The 23,663-nt window shown below is 44.1% G+C and overlaps 1 protein-coding gene across 1 annotated transcript in view; it reads left to right on the forward strand.

Annotated features, from left to right (window-relative positions):
• galnt2 (UDP-N-acetyl-alpha-D-galactosamine:polypeptide N-acetylgalactosaminyltransferase 2) overlaps positions 1 to 23,663 on the forward strand; it is a 139,510-nt gene that overhangs the window by 61,762 nt on the left and 54,085 nt on the right. The window contains exons 3-8 of the mRNA XM_085996763.1: positions 9,096 to 9,249; positions 12,097 to 12,195; positions 16,139 to 16,206; positions 16,294 to 16,359; positions 16,459 to 16,580; positions 23,261 to 23,348. Of these exons, the coding sequence (XP_085852889.1) occupies positions 9,096 to 9,249; positions 12,097 to 12,195; positions 16,139 to 16,206; positions 16,294 to 16,359; positions 16,459 to 16,580; positions 23,261 to 23,348 (597 nt within the window). The remainder of the gene's footprint in view (positions 1 to 9,095; positions 9,250 to 12,096; positions 12,196 to 16,138; positions 16,207 to 16,293; positions 16,360 to 16,458; positions 16,581 to 23,260; positions 23,349 to 23,663) is intronic.

Genomic DNA, 23,663 nt, shown 5'->3' on the forward strand with positions numbered 1-23,663 from the left:
TAGCATAGATGCTTAGAAGGAGACAAAGATGTTGTGAGGCTGCAAGACCAAGGGCCCTCCCTGTGTGTTGTCAGTTGTGTTCCAAGCATCAGAGTGAGAGGCAGTGTGAGGGCTGGATGGTGGAATAGTTATGTGAATGTGAGCATAGAGAAATACAGAATGGGAATGGGTGCATGGATGTGACTGTGAAGTGGGATGTGGAGGAAGAGATTGCTGAAGCCGAGTGCTGTTGGGGAAAGGCAGTGGGGATCAGGTTGAGGGTGATGAAAATTTCGTACTTACTTTCCCTGTGCGGTGAAGGTCATGGAAGCGCTTCCTGCACTGCATCCAGGTGCGACGGGTGACTCCCAGCGCAGCCCTGGTCTCTTTGGGAGGCCTCTTCCTCCCTGAGCGAGGGTAGAGGACCTCCCTGTGGGCCCTTACCCCATCCACCAAGGTCTGCAATGATGTCTCGTTGAATTTGGCGGCAGCTCAGCCTCTGCCGCTGGCAGCAGCTGGTGCAGGCTCCTCTGCCATTGTGCAAGAGTGGTTGAGAAGCCTGCAGAGGTGGAGAAGCTTGCTGGACACTTTAAAAGCACCACGAATGATGACATCATACTGTGGGGCTTTCTGACTGAAAATGGACAATTAGCAAGGCTGCCCACACGCTGGAACTTAATTGGTCACTTGAGGGAAAATTGCGTGCAGCTGGCTGACCCATTTTTTTTCGGGCCGGAACCCGACATTCGGGGAACCCAAAAATTTCCCGCACGATCCAGAAAATTGGGCCCTTAGTTACAAGAAGGTAGTGTTCAGAACTATGGGGGGTTTTGATAGAGTAAATAGGGAGAAACTGTTTCCTCTGGCAGCCGGGTCGTGTACCAGAGGACACAGATTTAAGGTGATTGGCAAAAGAATCAGAGGCGACGTGAGGAGAATTTTTTTTACTCATCAAGTTGTTGTGATCTGGAATGCACTGCCTGAACGGGTGATGGAAGCAGATTCAATTGTAACTTTCAAAAGGGAAATGGATAAATACTTGAAAAGGAAAAAATTGCTGGATCATGGGGAAAGAGCAGAGGGAGTGGGACTAATTGGATAGCTCTTCGAAAGAGCCAGCGCAGGCACGATGGGCCGAATGGCTTCCTTATGTGCTGTAAGCTAGAGAAGGGTAAATGGTTCACTATAGTAACGCAGTGTTGTCCAATAGAAATCACTGACTGGTCACAGGTGTGACTGCAATGACACCGTTTGAGCCACATGCACTAATTTCAGTCGAAAACACCTTGTTTATACTCACACAATACAGGTAAATGTACGTCAAGTGTCAATTTTTTTATCAAACATCTACCACCATTCAGTAACCAAGGAGGTAAAGCAATCAACGATCAAAAAACACTTGCACACTCTGCTTTTCAAATGACTATTTTACCAATAAATGCACACAAAAGTTAAAACCCAAAGGAGTCCCTTCTGCTGCATGCCTAGGTGTTCCGGACCATGAAGAACAGTTTGTACTGCGATCCCCATCTGTTAACTGATGTGTAAATGCACCATAAGACTATTGTGCCTGATTTAGGACACAACTTACATAAGTCTCTTTTATACTAATGTCTAGTACCTATAAAACTAAGCCATCAGGTGCAGGACCAATCGCAGAGACTGATGGTAGGTTAGTTAGAGCAGGACCCTCTAGGGGTCCACCAAAAGATTTCAAGATTTAAAAAAAAAAAGAAAGAAAAATACACCATCGCCTAAAGGTGGGATCGAGCTGAGCAAACTGGTGGCTCTGGCCCTGACTCGGACCTCTGTTCCCCCCTCCCAAACATCAGTGTGACAATGGTGGCAGCTGCTGCTGAGCCCAGGCCACCGCTCGCTGAGAAGGGAGAGAGGTGGTGATCGCTGAGCGCAGATCCCCTGGCTCGAGCTCTCCTCTCACCAGGTCCCGCTGTATATTTCGTTCCCTCCACAGTTGTCTTGATGCCATGCTGCGTGGGTTTTGTTCTTCTGCCCCGGGCTAATTGGGGCAGTTGCTCTTCTACTTTCACCCCATGCTTCCTGAATCCTTGCTGCCATACGTCACCAGCGGCAACTGTAACCCATTAAGTTCAAGAATCCCGCAACTATTGAAAGCAGCCAATGGCGGCTCCGTACACGCACACATCGGTTCTGTTTTAGATTTGATTTTTTTTGTCCTATTTTTGTTACTTGTGCGGTCGCGATTGTCAATCAAATGAAAAAGTGGCAAGGAAATAGGTGGCAGCTGCAAGGAGGAAAGGAGCTGCTGGGGTCGAACAGTGAGTCGCTGTCTTCGTGGAGGAAGAAGAGCGGAATATGTCAATATTAGGAAATTATTAGGACAGGAAATTATTACCAACAAAACTGAAACAGTTTGCAAATTCATTTAAATGTTCTGCACTGTCTAATTTTGCCCCCCCCCCCCCCCCCCCCATTTTCTCTCCTGCTATCTTCAAAGTGTTGACTCACACTAGTGTAGTTACAAGGTTGCTGGCTGCCCTTTGGTGCCTAATCTCATTCATTCTTCACCTGCGAGCCGATACCTTGAGTGTTAGTGGTTTTACATAAGAACATAAAAAATAGGGGCAGGAGTAGGCCATTCGGCCCATCGAGCCTGCTCCGCCAGTCAATAAGATCATGGCTGGTCTTCTACCTCATCTTCACTTTCCTGCACTATCCCCATATCCCTTGATTCCCTTAATATTCAAAAATCTATCGATCTCTGTCTTGAATATACTCAACGACAGCTCTCTGGGGTAGAGAATTCCAAAGATTCACCACCCTCTGAGTGAAGAAGGTTGCTCTACCAAGGAGGGCATCACAGGCAGACCTGATTGTTCACACCCAATGTTGTCCTCCAGCTAGGATTTCAACCTTCCAGGATTGTCGTGGAGTCGCCAGGAAAAAAAAACATTAATCTGGACACTGCTGCGAGCAATTTGGGGAAAAAAAAAAGAGAAAGGATTAATTAGCAATCTTGTTGTACGAGGCCCCTTGGGTCGGAGCGATCATAATATGATCAAATTCTTCATTAAAATAGAGAGTGAAGTAGTTGACTCAGAGACTAGGGTCCTGAATTTAAATAAAGGAAACTACGATGGTATGAGGCGCGAGTTGGGTAGGATTGATTGGGGAATGTCATTCAAAGGGTTGACGGTGGATAGGCAATGGCAAACATTCAAAGACCGCATGGATGAACTACAGAATTTGTTCATCCCAGTTTGGCATAAAAATAAAACAAAAAAGGTGACTCAACCGTGGCTAACAAGGGAAATTAGGGATAGCATAAGATCCAAGGAGAGGACATATAAATTGGCCAGAAAAAGCAGTAAACCTGAGGATTGGGAGCAGTTTAGGATTAAAGGAGGACAAAGGGATGCATTAAGAAGGGGAAAATAGAGTATGAGAGTAAGCTTTCAGGGAACATAAAAACTGACTGTAAAAACTTTTATAGATATGTGAAGAGAAAAGATTCGTGAAGTCAAGCGTAGGTCCCTTGCAGTCAGAATCAGGGAAATTTATAATGGGGAACAAAGAAATGGCATGGTGTGGAGATGCCGGTGTTGGACTGGGGTGAACAAATGTAAGAAGTCACACAACACCAGGTTATAGTCCAACAGTTTTATTTGAAATCACAAGCTTTCGGAGCGCTGCTCCTTCGTCAGGTGAAGTGCAGAGATGCATAAAGACACAGCTTATATAGTCGGAGAATAATGCCAGATGATTACAGGTAATCTTTCTAACTGCCATTTATCACACCTCGGCAGAGAGATAATCACAGCAATCAAAGGAGTGAATGGTGTCCAAACAGGTTAGTCAGGAAAACGTTACATCAAAGAACAATGAGGTGGGGTCACAAGGGGTCAAATGTTGCAGATGCTGGGGTCTGTATGGAAAACAAAAGACAGACAAAAAAACATTTTTTTTTTGCTGGAAATCACAGCAGGTCCGGCCGCATCTGTGTAGAGAGAACAAGCCAACAACGACTTGAGTCTGGGTGACCCTACGTCAGGTGGGGTTACATGTAGCGCGACGTGAACCCAAGATCCCGGTTGAGGCCGTCCTCATGAGTACGGAACTTTGATATCAGTTTCTGCTCGACGATTTTGCGTTGTCGTGTGTCTCGAAGGCTTGGAGAATGCTTACCCGAAGATCGGAGGCTGAATGTCCTTGACTGCTGAAGTGTTCCCCGACTGGGAGGGAACACTCCTGCCTGGCGATTGTTGCGCGGTGTCTGTTCATCCGTTGTCGCAGTGTCTGCATGGTCTCGCCGATGTACCATCTTTTCCTGCAACGTATGAGGTAGACAATGTTGGCCGAGTCACATGAGTATGTACCATGTACTTGGTGGGTGGTGTCCTCACGTGTGATGATGGTATCTGTGTTGATGATCTGGCATGTCTTGCAGAGGTTGCCGTGGCAGGGTTGTGTGGTGTTGTGGTCGCTGTTCTCCTGAAAGCTGGGTAATTTGCTGCGAACGATGGTCTGTTTGAGGTTAGGCGGCTGTTTGAAGGCGAGTAGTGGAGGCGTGGGGATGGCCTTAGTGAGGTGTTCGTCGTCATCGATGACATGTTGAAGGCTGCGAAGAACATGGCGTAGTTTCTCCGCTCCGGGGAAGTACTGGACGACGAAGGGTACTCTGTTGGTTGTGTCCCGTGTTTGTCTTCTGAGGAGGTCTATGCGATTTTTTGCTGTGGCCCGTCGGAACTGTCGATCGACGAGTCGAGTGTCATATCCCGTTCTTACGAGGGCGTCTTTCAGCGTCTGTAGGTGTCTATCGCGTTCCTCCTTGTCTGAGCAGATCCTGTAAAGTGCTGAGGTGTCTTTGATGGAGATTCGTGTGTCCAAGAATGAAACCGATTCTGAGGAGTAGTCCATGGTGAGTTTGATGGTGGGATGGAACTTGTTGATGTTATCGTGTAGTCTTTTCAGTGATTCTTTGCCGTGGGTCCATAGGAAGAAAATGTCATCGATGTATCTGGTGTATAGCGTTGGTTGGAGGTCCTGTGCAGCGGAGAAGTCTTGCTCGAACTTGTGCATAAAGATGTTGGCGTATTGGGGTGCGAATTTGGTCCCCATGGCTGTTCCGTGTGTTTGGGTAAAGAACTGGTTGTTGAAGGTGAAAACATTGTGGTCAAGGATGAAGCGGATGAGTTGTAGGATGGCGTCTGGAGATTGGCTGTTGTTGGTGTTGAGTACTGAGGCTGTCTTGGGTTCATGTCACGCTACATGTAACCCCACCTGACGTAGGGTCACCCAGACTCGATAAATCGTTAGTTGATAAAGTCGTCGTTGGCTTGTTCTCTCTACACAGATGCGGCCGGAACTGCTGTGATTTCCAGCAAAAAAAAATTTTTTTGTCTGTCTTTTGTTTTTCATACAGACCCCAGCATCTGCAACATTTGACCCCACCTCATTGTTCTTTGATGTAATGTTTTCCTGACTAACCTGTTTGGACACCATTCACTCCTTTGATTGCTGTGATTATCTCTCTGCTGAGATGTGATAAATGGCAGTTAGAAAGATTACCTGTAATCATCTGGCATTATTCTCTGACTATATAAGCTGTGTCTTTATGCATCTCTCCACTTCACCTGACGAGGGAGCAGCGCTCCGAAAGCTTGTGATTTCAAATAAAACTGTTGGACTATAACCTGGTGTTGTGTGACTTCTTACAAAGAAATGGCAGACCAATTAAATACATATTTTGGTTCTGTCTTCACAAAGGAGGACACAAATAACCTCCCAGAGATGTCGGGGAACATAGGGTCTGATGAAAGGGAGGAACTGAAAGAAATCAGTATTTGTAGGGAAATGGTGTTAGGGAAATTGATGGGATTGAAGGCCAATTAATCCCCAGGGCCTGATAATCTACATCCTAGGGTACTTAAGGAAGTGGCCCTTAGTAGATGCATTGCTGATCATCTTCCAACATTCGATAGAATCTGGAACTGTACCCATGGATTGGAGGGTAGCTAATGTTACCCCACTATTCAAAAATGGTGTTAGAGAGAAAACGGGGAATTATAGACCGGTAAGCCTGACATCGGTAGTGGGGAAAATGCTAGAGTCCATTATAAAAGATGTGATAACAGAGCACTTGGAAAACAGTAAAAGGATCGGACAAAGTCAACATGGATTTACAAAATGTAAATTGTGCTTGATTAATCTGGAATTTTTTGAGGATCTAACAGGAACAACGGTGTCTTGCCGTTGTACAGGGCCTTGGTGAGACCACATCTTGAGTATTGTGTGCAGTTTTGGTCGCCTTATCTGAGGAAGGAGGTTCTTGCCGTGGAAGGAGTTCAGCGAAGATTCACCAGGCTGATACCTGGGATGGCAGGAATGACGTATGAGGAAAGATTGTGTAGGGGGGCTTCTTTTAACTGGTTTAAGGTAATTTTCCTGGTCTTGCAGCCTTTGCCTGCACTCTGACCAATTCCAATCTTTTACCTGGATTACAGTAATTCACCTGGTCAGGCAGCCTGCTGCTACACTGTAAACCAATTTCCAATAAACCAATTTTCAAACAGCGGTTTCGAATCGCTACCCCACCTTCCAGTTCTGACTGAAGGACTTATAATTGATGATATTGAAATGGACACGTGGTTTGGATGAGAGAAAAAATCAAGCTTTATTAACTAAAAGAAACTATCATCAAATATCAAACTATACCACACGAACACAGTAATTACAGTAAAATTGCTTAAATGGGGGAATGCAGACGGTAAAAACGAGGGATTAGATGGCGACAATGTAAATTAATCTTAATATCCCCTTAATTACCATCCCCCAATTCCTTACTAGGTTGCTTTGCTGAGGAGTCAGAAACTCTGCTCACATGTGGTCCAGCGAAGTGAGAGAGAGAGAGAGAGAAGCTCACCTGTGGTCCCAGGAAGTAAAAAGAGAGCGATAGCTTCTCAGGAGCTATCATATATACCTGGTGAGCCGCCTCCCCCCCCCCCCCCCCCCCCGCCCCTGCTGTTTGCCTGTCTGGAAAATTTGCGGCCAAAAAGTTCCAATTCACAAGAGAATGCTGTGATTGGCTAACTCAAAGTGGCTGGACTGGGTTAGTGTGTCTGCACTTTGGGGCCAAAATGTTCCCGCCCACATCCCGAGCCCACCTCGGCTAAAACAAAAGGGAAATGCAATTGCTCTATTGTCCAGAATGATGGGTGATTTAAACCCATTCAGTTCTTAAACTGTTGCAAATCAAAATCCTTTCCATGATTTCAGTCTATCATTGTCTGAGAGAGCTCTGAATGGCTGTGTAAACAGAAGCAGTTTCAAATCGATTGTCCTGCGGTCATTCTCAAGTGGGTAATCTCTTAAGTAAATAAGCAACTTCAAGTGCTTCGAAGGGAACTCCCTTTGATCGGCAGGTCATTGACTGCCACTGTAGATCCTCCCACTTTACACACACAGACCTCTCGAGCTGCTTTTTAAGCCCCAGTATCTTGGCCAATGCTTTCTGTGGCCATTTAAAAACTTTTGTGATTGCCCAAACTCCAGGGAACGACTTTATTAAGATGTACTGTCTCAATGTGTGCGAATATTTCCACGAATTCCTCGATTCCATTGTTGTCCACGCCATTTTTATCTCCGAGCAGTCTTTTGCGGTTCTTGGCACATTTTAAAACATTGTAGACAAGTCACATCACCCAATTCTTCGTCCACGATGTGGACCAATATTTTTCAATCTTCAGGGAAATAGGGGAAATTTTGCAACCCCTACAATTGGGTTGATTGGGCTTATACTCGCTGGAGTTTAGAAGATTGAGAGGGGATCTCATTGAAACTTATAAAATTCTGACAGGACTGGACAGACTAGATGCAGGAAGGATGTTCCCGATGGTCGGGGAGTCCAGAACCAGGGGTCACAGTCTAAGGATAAGGGGTAAGCCATTTAGGACAGAGATGAGGAGGAATTTCTTCACCCAGAGAGTGGTGAACCTGTGGAATTCTCTACCACAGAAGGCAGTAGAGGCCAATTCATTAAATATATTCAAGGAGGAGTTGGATATATTTCTTATGGCTAAAGCGATCAAGGGATATGGGGAGAAAGCAGGGACAGGGTACTGAATTTGGATGATCAGCCATGATCGCATTGAATGGCGGAGCAGGCTCAAGGGGCTGAAAGGCCTACCCCTGCTCCTATCTTCTATGTTTCTAAAATCATACGGGCCTTAAAAAAAAATTAAAAAAAAGTTGAGTTTTTCCACTTTCATTGTACTGTACATTTTTGTTTAATAGTTATAAAATATTGGAGATGGGTGGAATAAAGGATGTTTGACTGACCATCAAGCAGAGAACCGGGATCGGCTGATGTGCCAGGAACAGTCGGTGAGGGGGTCGGGGGTTGTGGGGCAAAGAGGGAGACTGGGGGTCAGGTGATTGGGGCTCATGTGGAGGGAAAGAGGGAGTGGGATGGGCGTGGGGATCAGTATTTTCTGCAGTGCCGGGATAGCAGCAGTAACATGGTGAGTGGGAGCGGCGCTGAGAGAAGTTTTATACAGAAAAAATTCTTGTGTTGTTTTACAGGGGTCTGTTGAATTTTTATAACATGGGAGGGGTGTCCACAGAAGCAAAAAGGTTGAGAACCCCTGAGTTAGAGCAGTCTACATCTTTAAACTGCCAGATAAGACATACTCAGGGTTGTAACTTGGCACAGCGCATCTACTTTTACATCGTCTTCTTTAGTTATAATGGTTTAAGTGACATTCTCGGCCCTGACAGGACTTTCATTGCTGATGCTTTTGAACCCTGAGCCAAAAAGAGCCCCTCCTGCAAATTTACCAGAAACGACCTTGGAAATGTTAACTTGGGGTTTATAATGGAGACTGGAGTTGCAAGTGAAGTAATTTGCTCATTGAGGGCAGTATTTAAAGACTATGAACAAGGACCTCTTCATATACTAACCTTCCAGTTTTTCAGGTGAGTTGGTGACAGTCGAGCATTTGAAATGGAATTAACCCGACAGGATGGTCTTTTAATGGCAGAGTTAGATGGAGTATGTACTTTTGTGAGAGAGGTGCAGGCATCAAGGATTAAGAGCACATGACTTAGTTTTTAATCGTATGTTTTTGTTTGATCTGCAGGGAAAGTGAAGTGGCAAGACTTTGATCAGGAGGCTTACATCGAGGCCACTTTAGTAAAGACGGGACAGGATCCATATGCACGGAATAAGTTTAATCAGTTGGAAAGTGACAAACTGCGGATGGATAGAAATATTCCAGACACCAGGCATGATCAGTGAGTAGAAAATCTGGAGACCCACATTGTACAGAGCTATCTAGAGCAAGAAGTGTCAGCTGTGGCTCAGTGGGTAGCACTCTCGTCTGAGTCAGAAAGTTGTAGGTTCATACCCCACTCCAGAGACTTGAGCAAAAGTCTCGGCTGCAGTACTGAGTGAGTGCTGCACTGTCGGAGGTGCCATCAGTCGGATGAGACTTTAAGTGAGATCTTATATATCCACCTGCCCTCTCAGGTGGATTTATAAGGTCCCATGGCACTATTTCAAAGAAGATCAGGGGAGTTATCCCCGGTGTCCTGGCCAATATTTATCCCTCAACCAACATCACTAAAACAGGTTCACACAGAATCACACAAAAACCCCACAATGCAGATAAAGGCCATTTCGGCCCATCGAGCCTGTACCGACACATATCCCACCCGATCCCCGTAACCCCTACACCAACACATATCCCACCCTATCCCCGTAACCCCACATATTTAATCCCCCTAACACTAAGGGTCAATTTATCATAGCCAATCAACCTAACCCGCACATCTTTGGACTGTGGGAGGAAACCGGAGCACCCGGAGGAAACCCACGCAAACACGGGGAGAATGTGCAAACTCCACACAGACAGTCACCCGAGGCCAGATTCGAACCCGGGTCCCTGGCGCTGTGAGGCAACAGTGCTAACCACTATGCCACCGTGCAGGTTATTTGGTCATTTATCACATTGCTGTTTGTGGAAGTGTGCTGTGTGCAAATTGGTTGCCACATTTCCTACATTACAAGTGACTACACTTCAAAAGGTACTTCATTTGCTGTAAAGTGCCTTCAGGCAGCCTGAGGTCGTGAAAGATGCTATGTAAATGAAGTCTTTATTTTCTTTCTTTCAATGATGCAATGGATATTTAAAATTACAGAGCTGGAAGTCTAATTCTTTTAACTCCATCACTTTGTCGGGCAAATATTTCCAAAAATTCAGGCTGTGAAATTTCTCCCATGACCCTTCTGTTACAGTTCAGGCTCCCTGCCTCCATTCCCCCCTCCCAAAAGACTTTACTCACATTTTGTGACTAGACTGCAGTTTCCATTTCAGGCGGAGCCCTCATTAACTCTTCTGGATTGACTTAATGCATCCCAGATCTAACAATTAACTCTTGAGTTTCAATCATTTTCTTACTAGAGAATGCATAGGATGCCCACCGCATTCTTCCTCCACCTCAGAAATTGGCAAAATACCACATTGCTAGACCAATACGGACATGTTAAAACTACTGGCCGGTAATTTCCAATAGGAAGCATCCTGTGTGCGGATGCCTCCTATCGGGAAAAAATCTACGCCCTTACCTGAGGGCTCCCGAGGTCTGGACCCTTCCACTCCTGGGCCTCTCCTGGTGTGTGTGCGCAAAGGCCCACATATCCCAGGGGCGCAGGCGGTTCGCAAGCGTCCCTGGGATCACGTGCCAGGCGAGCCAATGGGAGAAGGGAATCCCCCTTCCTACTTTTGACAGGTAGACCTGTCAAAAGTATGAATGGGAATCACTGAAAAAAGACACTACAACATTAAATATTTTAAACAAAAATGTAATTTTTTGAAAAAATATTAAAGTTTTTTACAGGGCTAAAAAAACTTTTAAAAAGTTTTTTACATTATAAATGAGTGAAAAAAAATTATTGTTTAATTTTTTAAACTCTTATGCTGGTAAAAGCAGGCCTTACACCTGCTTTTACCAGGCGTAAGATTTTTAAGGGATTTCAGCGGGCGAAAGTTCTGCAGAAAGCAGAACTCTCCACCCACAGAGGCCCATCTACAGGGCAGGCGTTCGATACACTTCGTATGCCTGAAACTGGCACTTGCGAGGTCCCTACGGGTGTGGGTAGGCATGGAAATTAGGGGTCACTATTTACGGATAAAATTATATACAGAAGCAAAAAGATCATCAAGATAATGCTTGTACAATAACTAAATTTACACACACACAAAAACTGACATAAGCAATGCCCATAATTGTATTCTGTCCTGAGCAACACAGTCTCTGATGGTGCGTTATGTTTTTTCGCAAAGTTCCTATTTCCCCCCTCACAAAAGAGGCTAGGCGAATGGAAGACTGAAGACCCCAAGAGACATTAGAAGAGTGTCTTTTCCTTCGAAGATCAAATAATATCTTTGCAATCATCAGTCAAAATGTTAAGTTTTCTTCCACATTTGGGCTTTTCTCTCCTATCTCCCATCATGCCCTCTCCAAGCTCATCTTGTACAAAAGACCCACGTCCTGCTCTCTCGACCCTATTCCCACTAAACTGCTGACCACCCAACTTCCCTTCCTGGCTCCCATGCTAGTTGATATTGTAAATGGTTCCCTCTCCTTGGGTACTGCTCTGCTCCCTTTCAAATCTGTCATCATCGCCCCTCTCCTTTTTAAAATAAAAACCCACTCTTCCACTGGTTTCCTTCACATGTTACCAACACTGGGCTTCATACTTGATCATGACTAGAAAATGACTAGTGAGTATATCAAATGCATGTATTAACATTTCAAACAAGGCATTGTACCAGAGTAACTTTATTTTAACTGATTTCTGAACATAATCTCACATTACTAGCAGACAGACGATCTCGGTCTTCTATTTTGATTTTAGTTATTTTATTTTTAACGCCTCAAGAATGAACACAGAAATGTCTGTTTCCATCACATGTCACACCCACATTCCCTTTCCAGGTCTCTCTCATCCCGAATTGATGATGATCATTGTTTCATTCTATTGTTTGAGCGAAATTTAAAAAAAGCCATATTAATTAGACAATGGAACTTCTGAGGCAGGTGTGCCATGTGCTCAATGTGCTGTGTTCTTTCTGACAGGTGCCGGCGGAAACAGTGGAACACTGACTTGACAGCAACCAGCGTAGTCATCACCTTTCACAACGAAGCAAGATCAGCATTGCTTCGCACCGTTGTCAGGTAAAAACAGTCGGAAGAAGTTACACTCAGTCACTTGGTATTTACAACAAAAACAACTTGCATTTATACAGCGCCCTTAATGTAGTAAAACATGCCAAGGCACTTCACAGGAACGTTATCAAACAAAATTTGACACTGAGCCACATAAGGAGATATTGGGACAGGTGACCAAAAACTTAGTCAACCTACTTAGAGGTAGGTTTTAAGGAGCGTCTTAAAGGAGGACAGAGAGGCTGAGAGGTTTAGGGAGGGAATTCCAGAGCTTGGAGCCTAGGCGGCTGAAAGCATATCCGCTAATGGTGGTGCGAAGGAAATCGGAGACGCATTCTGTTAGAGAAGGGGTGTCCAAACTGTCGCCCTTTTGGGAAACCTGCTGCCCATCAACCTCAGTAATCCTGTAAGAGGCCAGAATTGGATGAACGCAGGGATCTCGGAGGGTTGTAGGGCTGGAGCAGATTATGGAGATCGGGGGTGGCGAAGCTATGGAGGGATTTGAACACAAGGATGAGAATTGTAAATTTGAGGCATTGCTGGACCAGGTGCCAGTGTAGGTCAGCGAGCACACGGGTGATGTGTGAGCCTGCCTGGTCTGTATTGGTAAACTACAGAATTTTAAATTGTAGTAGTACCTCTGCTTTCACTTGGGGGACCCTAAAGCATTAGCTGCTGTCAACCTGTGCCTAAGCTCTCAGGATGTAGTGGAGCATTTTCTGACTGGGAGAGTGTACGCACCCCTATACTTGACAAACAGGAACTCTCTTGTGTGGTTTCTCAGTGGATTGGTTTGAAGACCCTTGAGCAAGATGATGGGTTTCCAGATGTGTCAGACCAGGCTGATCAAAGGGGGATAAAAATTGCTGTCTTTTCTAAATCCCCGTCTCCTTATGGTGGTGGTTTTCAAACTTTTCTATGTGGGGGCCCCTGCAAATACTCCCTGTCTCAACATCTGAAGGACAATGCCAGCTGTACATAAACAAAATAGTATCATCATTGTAGAAAAGGTGTTTTATTAGTGTGCAGCAATAGAAAGAACATACTGGCAAGAGGTTAAGTATAGAAATCTTTTAAAAAATTAATTCTCAGGATGTCGGCGTCGATAGAAAAGTCCATCCCTAGTTGCCCTTGAGAAGATGGTGGTGAGCAGCCTTCTTGAACCGCTGCCGTCCGTGTGGTGCAGGTACTCCCACAGTGCTGTTAGGTAGGGAGTTCCAGGATTTTGACCCAGCGATAATGAAGGAACGGCGATATATTTTCAAGTCAGGATGGCGTGTGGCTTGCAGGTGACGGTGTTCCCATGCACCTACTGCCCTTGTCCTTCTAGGCAGTAGATATCATGGGTTTGGGAGGTTCTGTTGAAGAAGCCTTGGCGAGTTGCTGCAGTGCCTCCTGTAGATGGTACGCACTGTAGACGTGGTGCGCTGGTGGTGGAGGGAGTGAATGTTTAAGGTGGAAAATGGGCTGCCGAACAAGCGGACTACTTTGTCCTGGATCTGCTGAAGATGAACAGAATTTTGCTTTCGGGGACTGCTGTTGCAATCCTGATAAGGTCCTAGTTTAAAAGCCTTTGCCTCAGCATGTGCAGTGTTGAAGAGGGCTTGTCCCCTGCCAGGTGAATCATTAAAAGTGGTTCTTCATTCTGGTTTCTTTCATGCACCATCGGAACTTGGCCGAGCTTGCTTAGTTCCTGGAAAACTATTTGCTAAGTGCAAACATAAAGATAAAATTTGCATTGTGGCATCATGCCATGTGGTGATTGGCTGTTGGTGTACAGTACCAAAGGCTGTCTGTTCGACTTTGGTCTTGCTACATTTGCTTAGGTATCACAGAAACTTACTCATCCAAGACCAAGTTAAGTGTCATAGTATCATGCAGCATAGAAGGAGGCTATTCAGCCCATCGTGCCTGTGGCAGCTCTTTGAAGGAGCTCTCCAATTAGTCCCACTCCCCTAATCTTTCCCCAGAGCCCTGCAATTTTCTCCCCTTCAAGGGGTTACAGGGATTGGGTGGGATATGTGTCGGTGCAGGCTCGATGGGCCGAAATGGCCTCTATCTGCACTGTGGGGTTTCTGTATTTCTGTATTTATCCAATTCCCTTTTGAGCATTATTATTGAATCAGCTTCCACCACCCTTTCAGGCAGTGCATTCCAGATCATAGCATCTCTCTGTGTAAAATAATATATCCTCATCTCCTCTCTGGTTCTTTTGCCCACTGACACTGCCCCTGATTCCCTTGGAAATCCCGTTTTGGGGGTGGTGGGGTGGGGGGCGTGATGCGGGTGGATGGATTCAGGCTTCTTTGAGTGTTTTGGGCGGAGGCCAGTACTGGTATGGGCTAGGGCATCAGTGGACATACAGGATTCAAGAATCATGTTTAAAAACATTTTTTTAATAGAAAATCAGTGGCTGCGGGTTTAAGCAATCCATTTGATCGTTCTGCAATCAACTGCATTGTAAGATGGGACTCTCAAATTGTACACGTATTTTTCTTATTTACATGCTGCTGTAATATGCCCGCCCAACAATGCGAGGATTTCTGACGTAGCTGAATAAGACCAGGAGGTTCCAGGTCCTTCCCTAGATCCCAGCCCCTTCTGGCAGTCTGCGTGCAGCCCCCACCCCGCTCCGCCCAATCCTTCAACCCCAGGAATTTCAGCTTATGATGTTTGATTCAAAAAGCTACTGAGTCTGGGGGTCAATTGAAAATTTCAAAACTGAGATCGATATATTTTTATTAGGCAAGGGTATTAAGGGTTAGATAATATATAAAGCTCTGGTTAGACCCTATTTAGAGTACTGCATTCAGTTCTGGGCACCGCACCTCAGGACGGATATATTGTGCGTGGAGGGGATGTAGTGCAGATTCACCAGAATGATACCAGGGCTAAAAGGGTTAAATTATGAGGACAGATTAAATAGACGTGGCTTGTATTTTCTCGAGTATAGAAGACTAAGGGGTGATCGTGAAGGGTTTAGATAGAGTAAGTAAAGAGAAACTGTTTCCAATGGCTGAAGGGTCAATAACCACAGGGCACAGATTTAAGGCAAAAGAACCAGAGGCGACATGAGGAAAAACTTTTTTACGCAACGAGTGGTTAGGATTTGGAATGCACTGCCTGATGATAGGGCGGTGGATACAGATTCAATAATAGCCTTCAAAAGGGAATTGGATAAATAGTTGAGGGAGAAAAAATAGCAGGAATATGGGGAAAGAGCGGGGGAGTGGGACGAACCGGATTGCTCTTCAAAAGAGCCGGTGCAGACTTGATGGGCCGAATGGCTTCCTTCTGTGCTGTACTATTCTATGATTCTCTGATCTAATTGAGGTATTTAAGATGATTAAAGGATTTGATGGGATAGAGAGAAACTATTTCCTCTTGTGGGGCAGTCCAGAACAAGGGGACATAACCTTAAAATTAGAGCAGGGGTGATGTCAGGAAGCACTTCTTCACACAAAGGGTAGTGGAAATCTGTCTCTCTCCCCCATAAGGCTGCTGAGTCTGGGAGTCAGTTGAGAATTTCAAGACTGAGAGTGATAGATTTTTGTTAGGCACGAGTTATGGAACCAAGGCGGGTAGATGGAGTTAAAATACAGATCAGCCATGATCTAATTGAATGGCAGAACAGTCTCGAGGGGCTGAATGGCCTCCTGTTCCTATGCATTCTTTTTCTTAAAATAATCAATGTGTCAGAAAGCACTTTGCACTGAAGTATTCCCCCTGAGCTTTCTTCTCCGTCAACTGCTTTCACAAGCCAAGTTAATTCTGCATTAAAAATAGAATTGTGTAAATCAAAGGCAACAAGATAGAGCAGGGTTTTCCATAAGTTCTACACTTCACTATAGCAGAAATAATGTCTGCTGAAAATGGTAATTATATATATAAAACATTTTTTACATTTATTTTGGGATAATTCTTACGTTACGGATTTTTTTTTTTTTCACAGCGTGCTTAGAAAAAGTCCACCGCATCTTATCAAAGAAATCATTTTAGTCGATGATTACAGTGACAACCGTAAGTAAGAATTGCTTTACCTTTTCACAGCTCAGTGGTCTCCTAAATAAGTTTTATTAAAAAAAAAATCTGAATTTCCTCTTTCAGCTGAAGATGGCACTTTGCTGTCAAAGATTGAGAAGGTCCGAATTCTTCGAAACAACAGACGTGAAGGTGAGTCGAGGGAAGGATTGTGCTATTTTGGAGTTTCTGCTTCTGAATTTTTCTTTAAAAGAGATTGACCAACGATCTTTTCTTTCCTTACCCGCACAGGGCTAATGCGCTCGCGTGTCAGGGGCGCTGATGCAGCACAAGCAGGCATACTTACATTTCTTGACAGCCATTGCGAATGCAATGAACACTGGCTGGAACCCCTCCTGGAGAGGGTGGTTGAGGTAAGCAAATAAGTTTGTTATGTTCTTAGGCAGGAAGGTGGCATTGAGGTTGAAGATCTTTTTGAATGGCGGAGCAGGTTCGAGGGGCCTCGTGGCCTACTCCTGCTCCTATTTCTTATGTTAGAATGTATGTGTGGTATCCATTGACTCAAGGGGGTTGCGTAAAGGCAGAATCCAGTTAATAAATAGAAAGGAAAAATGGTACAATTCTTGCTGTGCATTACTAGCCACCAAACAATGGAGATGAGCCAGTTCAGCGATACATATAAGAACAACTGGGCAATAATACCGGGTGATTTTTAACTATCCGGAGATAGACTGCTTTAAAGGTAATGCATGTGGTCAAAGTAAAGAATTCTTTTTAGAATGCATCCAAGACTGCTTCCTGGATCTAGAACAACTTGCGCCTTTAATGTAGTAAACAAGAAAGAACTTGCATTTATATAGTGCCTTTCACGATGTCCCACTGCTTCCTGGATCTAGAACAACTTGCATTTATATAGCGCCTTTAATGTAGTAAACAAGAAAGAACTTGCATTTATATAGTGCCTTTCACGATGTCCCAAAGCGCTTCATAGCTTTTGAATCACTGTTGTAGTGTAGGAAATGCGGCAACCTTTTTGCGCACAGCAAGATCCCACGAACAGCAATGTGATGATGACCAGATAATCTGTTTTAGTGATGTAGGTTGAGGGATAATTATTAGCCAGGACACTGGGGAGAACTCCCCTGCTCTTGTTCGAAATTGAGCCATGGGACCTTTTATGTCCACCTGAGAGGGCAGACAGGGCTTCGGCTTAATGTCTCATCTGAAAGATGGCACCTCCGACAGTGCAGCACTCCCTCAGTACTGCACTGGGAGTGTCGGCCTGGATTATGAGCACAATCTTTTGACTCCGAGGTGAGAGTGCTACCATGAGCCACAGCTGATACAGAGTGAAAACATTTCTGGTTCAACAAGAAAAGAAACATTGCTTGATTTTATTTTTGGGAAATGAAATAACTGATGTAAGTGTAGGAGAAAATTTGGCAAATAATAACCACAGCATAATTAGGTTCAATTTTAAGAATATAAAACGATAATAAAGAGTTAAAGATAAGGGTGCTGGACTGGAAAAAAGCAAAATTCAGTGTAATAGGAAGTGTTTATTTATATTCTCAGGATGTGAGCGCCACTGGCAAGGCCGGCACTTATTGCCCATCCCTAGTTGTCCTGAGAAGGTGGTGGTGGGCAAGTTGTGGTTGACAGATTTAAGAGATTTTTTTTGGAAGTGAATTATTGTACAAAGGGAATGCAGTAAATGTGTGTATAGATTTTCAGAAAGTGTTGAATAAGGCATCTCATAAGAGGCTTCTTACAAAGATTCAGGTGTGTGTTAGTGAAATAAAGCAACAATGGTAGAAAGCTGGATGATGGACAGGAAACAAAGTGTTTTCAAATCCCTCCATGGCCTCCCCCCTGCCTATCTCTGTAACCTCCTCCAGCCCTACAATCTCCCACCGCCCCCGCCCCCCCCCCCCCCACGAGATCTCTGCGTTCCTCAAATTCTGGTCTCTTGCGCATCCCCAATCTTCGTTGCTCCACCATTGGCGGCCAGGCCCTAAGCTCTGGAATTCCCTCCTTAAACCCCTCTGCCTCTCCACCTCTCTTTAAGATGCTGCTTGAAACCTACCTCTTTGACCAAGCCTGTCCTAATATTTCCTTATGGGGCTCGGTGTCAAATCTTATTTGATAACGCTCCTGTGAAGTGCCTTGGGACATTTTACTATGTTAAAGACGCTATAAGTGCCAGCTGTGGCTCAGTTGGTAGCACACTCACCTCTGAGTCAGAAGGTTGTAGGTTCAAGTCCCACTCCAGGGACTTGAGCACAAAAAGCTAGGCTGACACTCCAGTGCAGTGCTGAGGGAGTGCTGCACTGTCGGAGGTGCCGTCTTTCGGATGAGACGTTAAACTGTCTGCCCTCTCAGGTGGACATAAAAGATCCCATGGCACTATTTTGAAGAAGAGCAGGCGAGTTATCCCCGGTATCCTAACTAATATTTATCCCTCAATCAACATAACAAAAACAGATTTTCTGGTCATTATCACGTTGCTGTTTGTGGGAGCTTGCTGTGCGCAAATTGGCGGCCACGGTTCCCACAGTACAACAGTGACTACACTCCAAAAGTACTTCATTGGCTGTAAAGTGCTTTGAGATGTCCGGTGGTTGTGAAAATCGCTATAGAAATGCAAGTCTTATTTTCTTTTTATATAAATGCAAGTTGTTGCTGTTGTAATGCATTTTGAGAGGAAAACAAGGAATTGGGTATATATTCGATGGAAAGATGCTAATGGCTGTGGATGAACAGATGTTCAAATATATAATTCCTTGAAAGTGCAAGTAGCGAACGTCATATAAAACGGTTCAGTTGTGTTTTATAAATAGGCGCATAAAATACAAGAGCAAAGAGGTAATGATAATTCTATACAAGACAATGGATAGGCCACAGTTAGATTACCATATTGCATTATTGAATGGACATTAAAGCCATGTAGAGTGTTCAGTGTAGATCCGCCAAGGTCATACCAGGGATGAGAAACTGTAGTCACAAGGATAGACTTGAGATATTGGGACTATTCTACTGGAGCAAGGAAGGCTAAGAGGAAATTTAACAGAGGCTTTTAAAACTTGGAGGGTCTTGAATGGTAAAAAGGGACAGAATTTTCTCTAGTTAGGGAGTCAGTGATGAGGGTGGTCGTCATTTTAAAGTTGTCACGAAGAGAGTGAGGAGATAGGGTAGCAGAATAGTTGATGCAGAGGCCATTGGATTTTTTTTAAAAGGTGAAAATGCATAAACCTTTGAAGCTAGACTATGAGCCTAGAGCAGGGCAGTGGGATTAGTTTCAGATTGCCTCGGCATAAAGACCTAGCACAAATGGCCTTTTTCTTTGCTGTGAATATCCATGTTTCTACAGTTCTTCAGTCATATTAGCTTTGATTAAAGGCTGCTATGACTCCATGGCAGCTCCTTTATAACCACCTCAATGAATAGGCATTGTGAAGATTGAAGATGAAAGACTCCAGACTGCTCCTCCATTATATTTCTGTCTTTACTTTGAAGTTGAAGCAGACTGATTTGAAGATCAAATGGATTCTTCTCAATCAACAGGCGATTAAGATATCAACTATTTCTAACACTTGACCAGTAATCATTTAAAATTTTTTGCAAGTATGATACCAGAACTGAGAGGTTATAACTATCAGGAAAGACTGAATAGGCCGGGTCTCTTAATCTCTAGAAGAGAGAAGGCTGAGGGGTGACCTGATAGAGGCCTTTAAAATTATGAAGGGGTTTGATAGGGTAGTCATAGAGAAGATGTTTCCACTTGTGGGGGAATCCAAAACTAGGGGCCATAAATATAAGACTAACTAATAAATCCAATAGGGAATTCAAGAGAACCTTCTTTACTCAGAGAGTGGTTATGATGTGGAACTTGCTACAACATGGAGTAGTGCAAACGAATAGCATAGATACAGCTAAATAAGTACATGAGGGGTAAAGGAATAGAAGGATATGCTGATAGGGTGAGATGAAGTAAGGTGGGAGGAGGCTCATGTGGAGCATGGAGGAGTTGGACCGAATTGCCTGTTTTTGTGCTGCAGACTCGATGTAATGTGTACTTCAAGTCTACAAATAAAATATCCATTGTTCTGCCAGGGATCATTAATTCAGTTATCTCCTTAAAGTAAAGTATGGCTATCTATAAAACAACCCAGACTGCTCACCTCTCATAGAAACTGTGGATAATTGAATAGGATCGTGTATTAGTTACCTCCTGCCATAAAGTCAAAAGAACGTTTTCAAAGATTGTCAACAGAAGCCAATTTTTAATGTGTATTATATTGTTTGTAGCCATAAAAAATATATAATAGACATTTCCTAATGGTGTGTAATGTGGATTTAATTAACCTGTGTAATCTCAGAGCTAGAAGCCACAAGGACAGCACTCACTGACTTCAAGCAGATTAGAAATCTCCTTTCATTCACATTTCTGTCTGTCTGCTGATCTGTTTGTCTGTCTCTCTCATGCTTTTTCTCGAGCTCTCTCGTTCTTTCTCGCGCTCTTTCGTTCTCTCGCTACCTCTTGTGCTCTTTCGTTTTCTCACTTGCTCTCACGCTTGTGCTCTCTCGCGTGCTCTTTTGCACTCTCGCTAACCCTCGCGCTCTTTTGTTCTCTCGCTCGCTGTCCCGTTCTCGACCTCGCACTCTTTCATTCTCTCGCTCATTTGTTCTCTCGCTCTCTCTTTCACACACATGCATACAATAATGGAACAAACTGCCAGCAATAATAACTTGTGCTCTGTTGACTTTGCATCTCTTTAAAAAGCTGGGTAAATAATCTGATTTGATAGGATTTGAAGGTCATGGGCATAGACGCAGATGGAGATTAGCAAATACTCCATAACACATATTGGTTCCGGTGGTGCTGGGACTATGGAAAACATCATCTGTGGAAAGCAGTTGGTCAAATTGAGAAATGGCGTTGCCTTTGACAACCTTTGGCGAGCTGGGAGGGAAATCTGTGGGATAAATAACTTGGGTGGAGTCTGCGAAAGGAAAAATTGTCGCTGATTTGCAGAAGGAGCAGGTTTGTTGACCAAGTGGCCTTTTTATTTCAATTCAAATTGTAATGTTCAGTCTCTGCACCAGTCACTGGGAGTGGAGGAGGTGTGGGCTGTTGCTTGGGGTGGGGATCCCTTATTGGTACACGGTCGGTGGGGTGGTCCGCACCCCTGGGGTCCCACCCGCCTTTCTCTTCCACATTCCCGGGCCAAGGGAGCCTTGTCCTCCTTGTCAGATTTTCCTCGCTTCCTCCCCCTCTGTTATCTTGCTGTAACCATTTACACCTTCTCTGGACCCATCTGTTGCTTCTTTCTGTGTCCCATTACCACCTCCTTTTGCATTGCACCATCATCCCTTTAGTCATTTAATCACTCCTGCCCTCCACCCTATCACATACCTTCCCCTTTGTTCCTTCTCCCTCCTAACCTTTTCCCTGCCTTTGTATTTGCTTATCTTATAAACTGTTAAATCTCTAACTTCTTTCAATTCTGACAGAAGGTCATCGACCTGAAACGTTAACCCTGATTCTCTCTCCACAGAATCTGCCTGAGCTGCTGAGTATTTTTATTTCAGATTTCCAGCATCCGCAGTGTATAGCTTTTGTTTTAATGTTCAGTCTTTCTTTGTCTCAAACTTCGATTTCTACCCATCTTCTTCTCTCAGTTCCTGTCTGTCAGGTGTCTTGTCTTTTTCAGACTCACTCTGACTGTGTATGGCTCTCCACTGCTCTGTATTATCTGTTGTGTGTGTCATTAGTAAAATCCAACAGTAAGCATCGAAAGCATGCTGTAAAGTGGAAAAAGCAACTGGTGCTCATAAACAGATGTGGGGACATGAACCGTGAAGTGTCATTATACATCCTGCAAACACCCGTTTTCCCATCACTGCTGTGCACTACATTGGCTCCTGGTTTGGCCACGCCTCAATTTTAAAATTCTAATCTTTGTGATTAAATCCCTCCATGGCCTCACCCCTCCCTATCTCTGTAACCTCCTATAACCCTCCGAGATCTCTGCACTCTTCCAATTCTGGCCTCTTGTGCATCCCCGATTTTAATCGCTCCACCTTTGGTGGCTGTGCCTTCAGCTGCTTAGGCCCTAAGTTCTGGAATTCTCTCCCTAAACCTCTCCACCTCTCTCTCCTCCTTTAAGGTGCTCCTTAAAACCTACCTCTTTGACCAGCCTGTCCTGATATCGCCTTATGTGGCTCGGTCTCAAATGTTGTCTATTACACTCCTGTGACACGCCTTGGGATGTTGTACTACGTTAAAGACGCTGTATAAATGCAAGTTGTTGTTGTTTCTTTTTCCTGACACAAATTGGTTTAAGATTTTTCAGGTAATTGCTTCAATATTTTAAAGTTTTAGGTACTCAAATTCATACCTGCAGTCTAAACGGAACACATTGTGAAAAACAGGTTGTTATATCCATGAGTAAGATCTTTATAATTGTAGATCACTGTTCTCTGTGCTTTTCTTCTATAAAACTTTGATTATATAGATCATCTTAAATTTTCCAATTATACATGTCATGACATCCCCAAAAACCACTGTTATCTGGAGCTTTTGCTCTCGTGTGGAAGGTGTCGGGTGGGTTGTCCATTCATATCATTGAAGACCATCAGAAGTCTTTCATCGTTTTTTTTTCTGTAAGACTTTCAACCTTGTGCCACTGCGACCCTCACAAAGAAACTGGAAGCTGTTGGAACACATTAAACCGAGGCCGTGTCTGCCGTAAAAGATCCCACGACCACTTTTTCAAAGATGAGCATAGGAGTTATCCCCGGTGCCCTGGCCAATATTTATCCCTCAACCAACGTCACCAAAAAACATGATCTGGTCATTATCTCATTGCTGTTTGTGGGAGCTTGCTGTGCGCAATTTGGTTGCCACATTTCCTACATTACAACAGTGACTACGCTTCAAAAGTACTTCATTGGCTGTGAAGTGCTTTGGGACGTCCTGAGGTTGTGAAAGGTGCTATAGATGTGCAAGTCTTTCTTTTAATAATCATTTCTTCCAGGCTTGTAAAGTAATTTTTGCGTTTTTTTTTGCATTTGTGTTTTCTCTTTACAGGACAAGACCAGAGTGGTTTCTCCAATCATTGATGTAATCAACATGGACAACTTCCAGTACGTGGGGGCATCTGCTGATCTAAAAGGCGGTACGTACAATGTTAAAGACCCTGAGCGCGAGTCATATACCGAGCAAACAACCTCTTAATTCCCACTTGTCATTTAAACAGTAGTTTTAAAACAGTACAACAATATTGTCCATTTAACGTAAAAATACAAAATGTTTTAACCACTCAGCAGGCCAGGCAGCATCTGTGGACAGAGAAACAGAGTCAACGTTTCAGGTTGATGACCTTTCGTCAAAACTGGAAGAAATCAGAGTTTTAACAGTTTATAAGCAAGTACAGAGCCAGGTAGAGTTTGAAAGAACAAAGATCTGTGATAGGGTGGAGGGCAGGAGTGAT

Source organism: Somniosus microcephalus, chromosome 9 (genome assembly GCF_052327205.1).
Source record: "Somniosus microcephalus isolate GS21.2 chromosome 9, FLI_Smic_1.0, whole genome shotgun sequence".
In the NCBI taxonomy this organism is placed as follows: domain Eukaryota; kingdom Metazoa; phylum Chordata; class Chondrichthyes; order Squaliformes; family Somniosidae; genus Somniosus; species Somniosus microcephalus.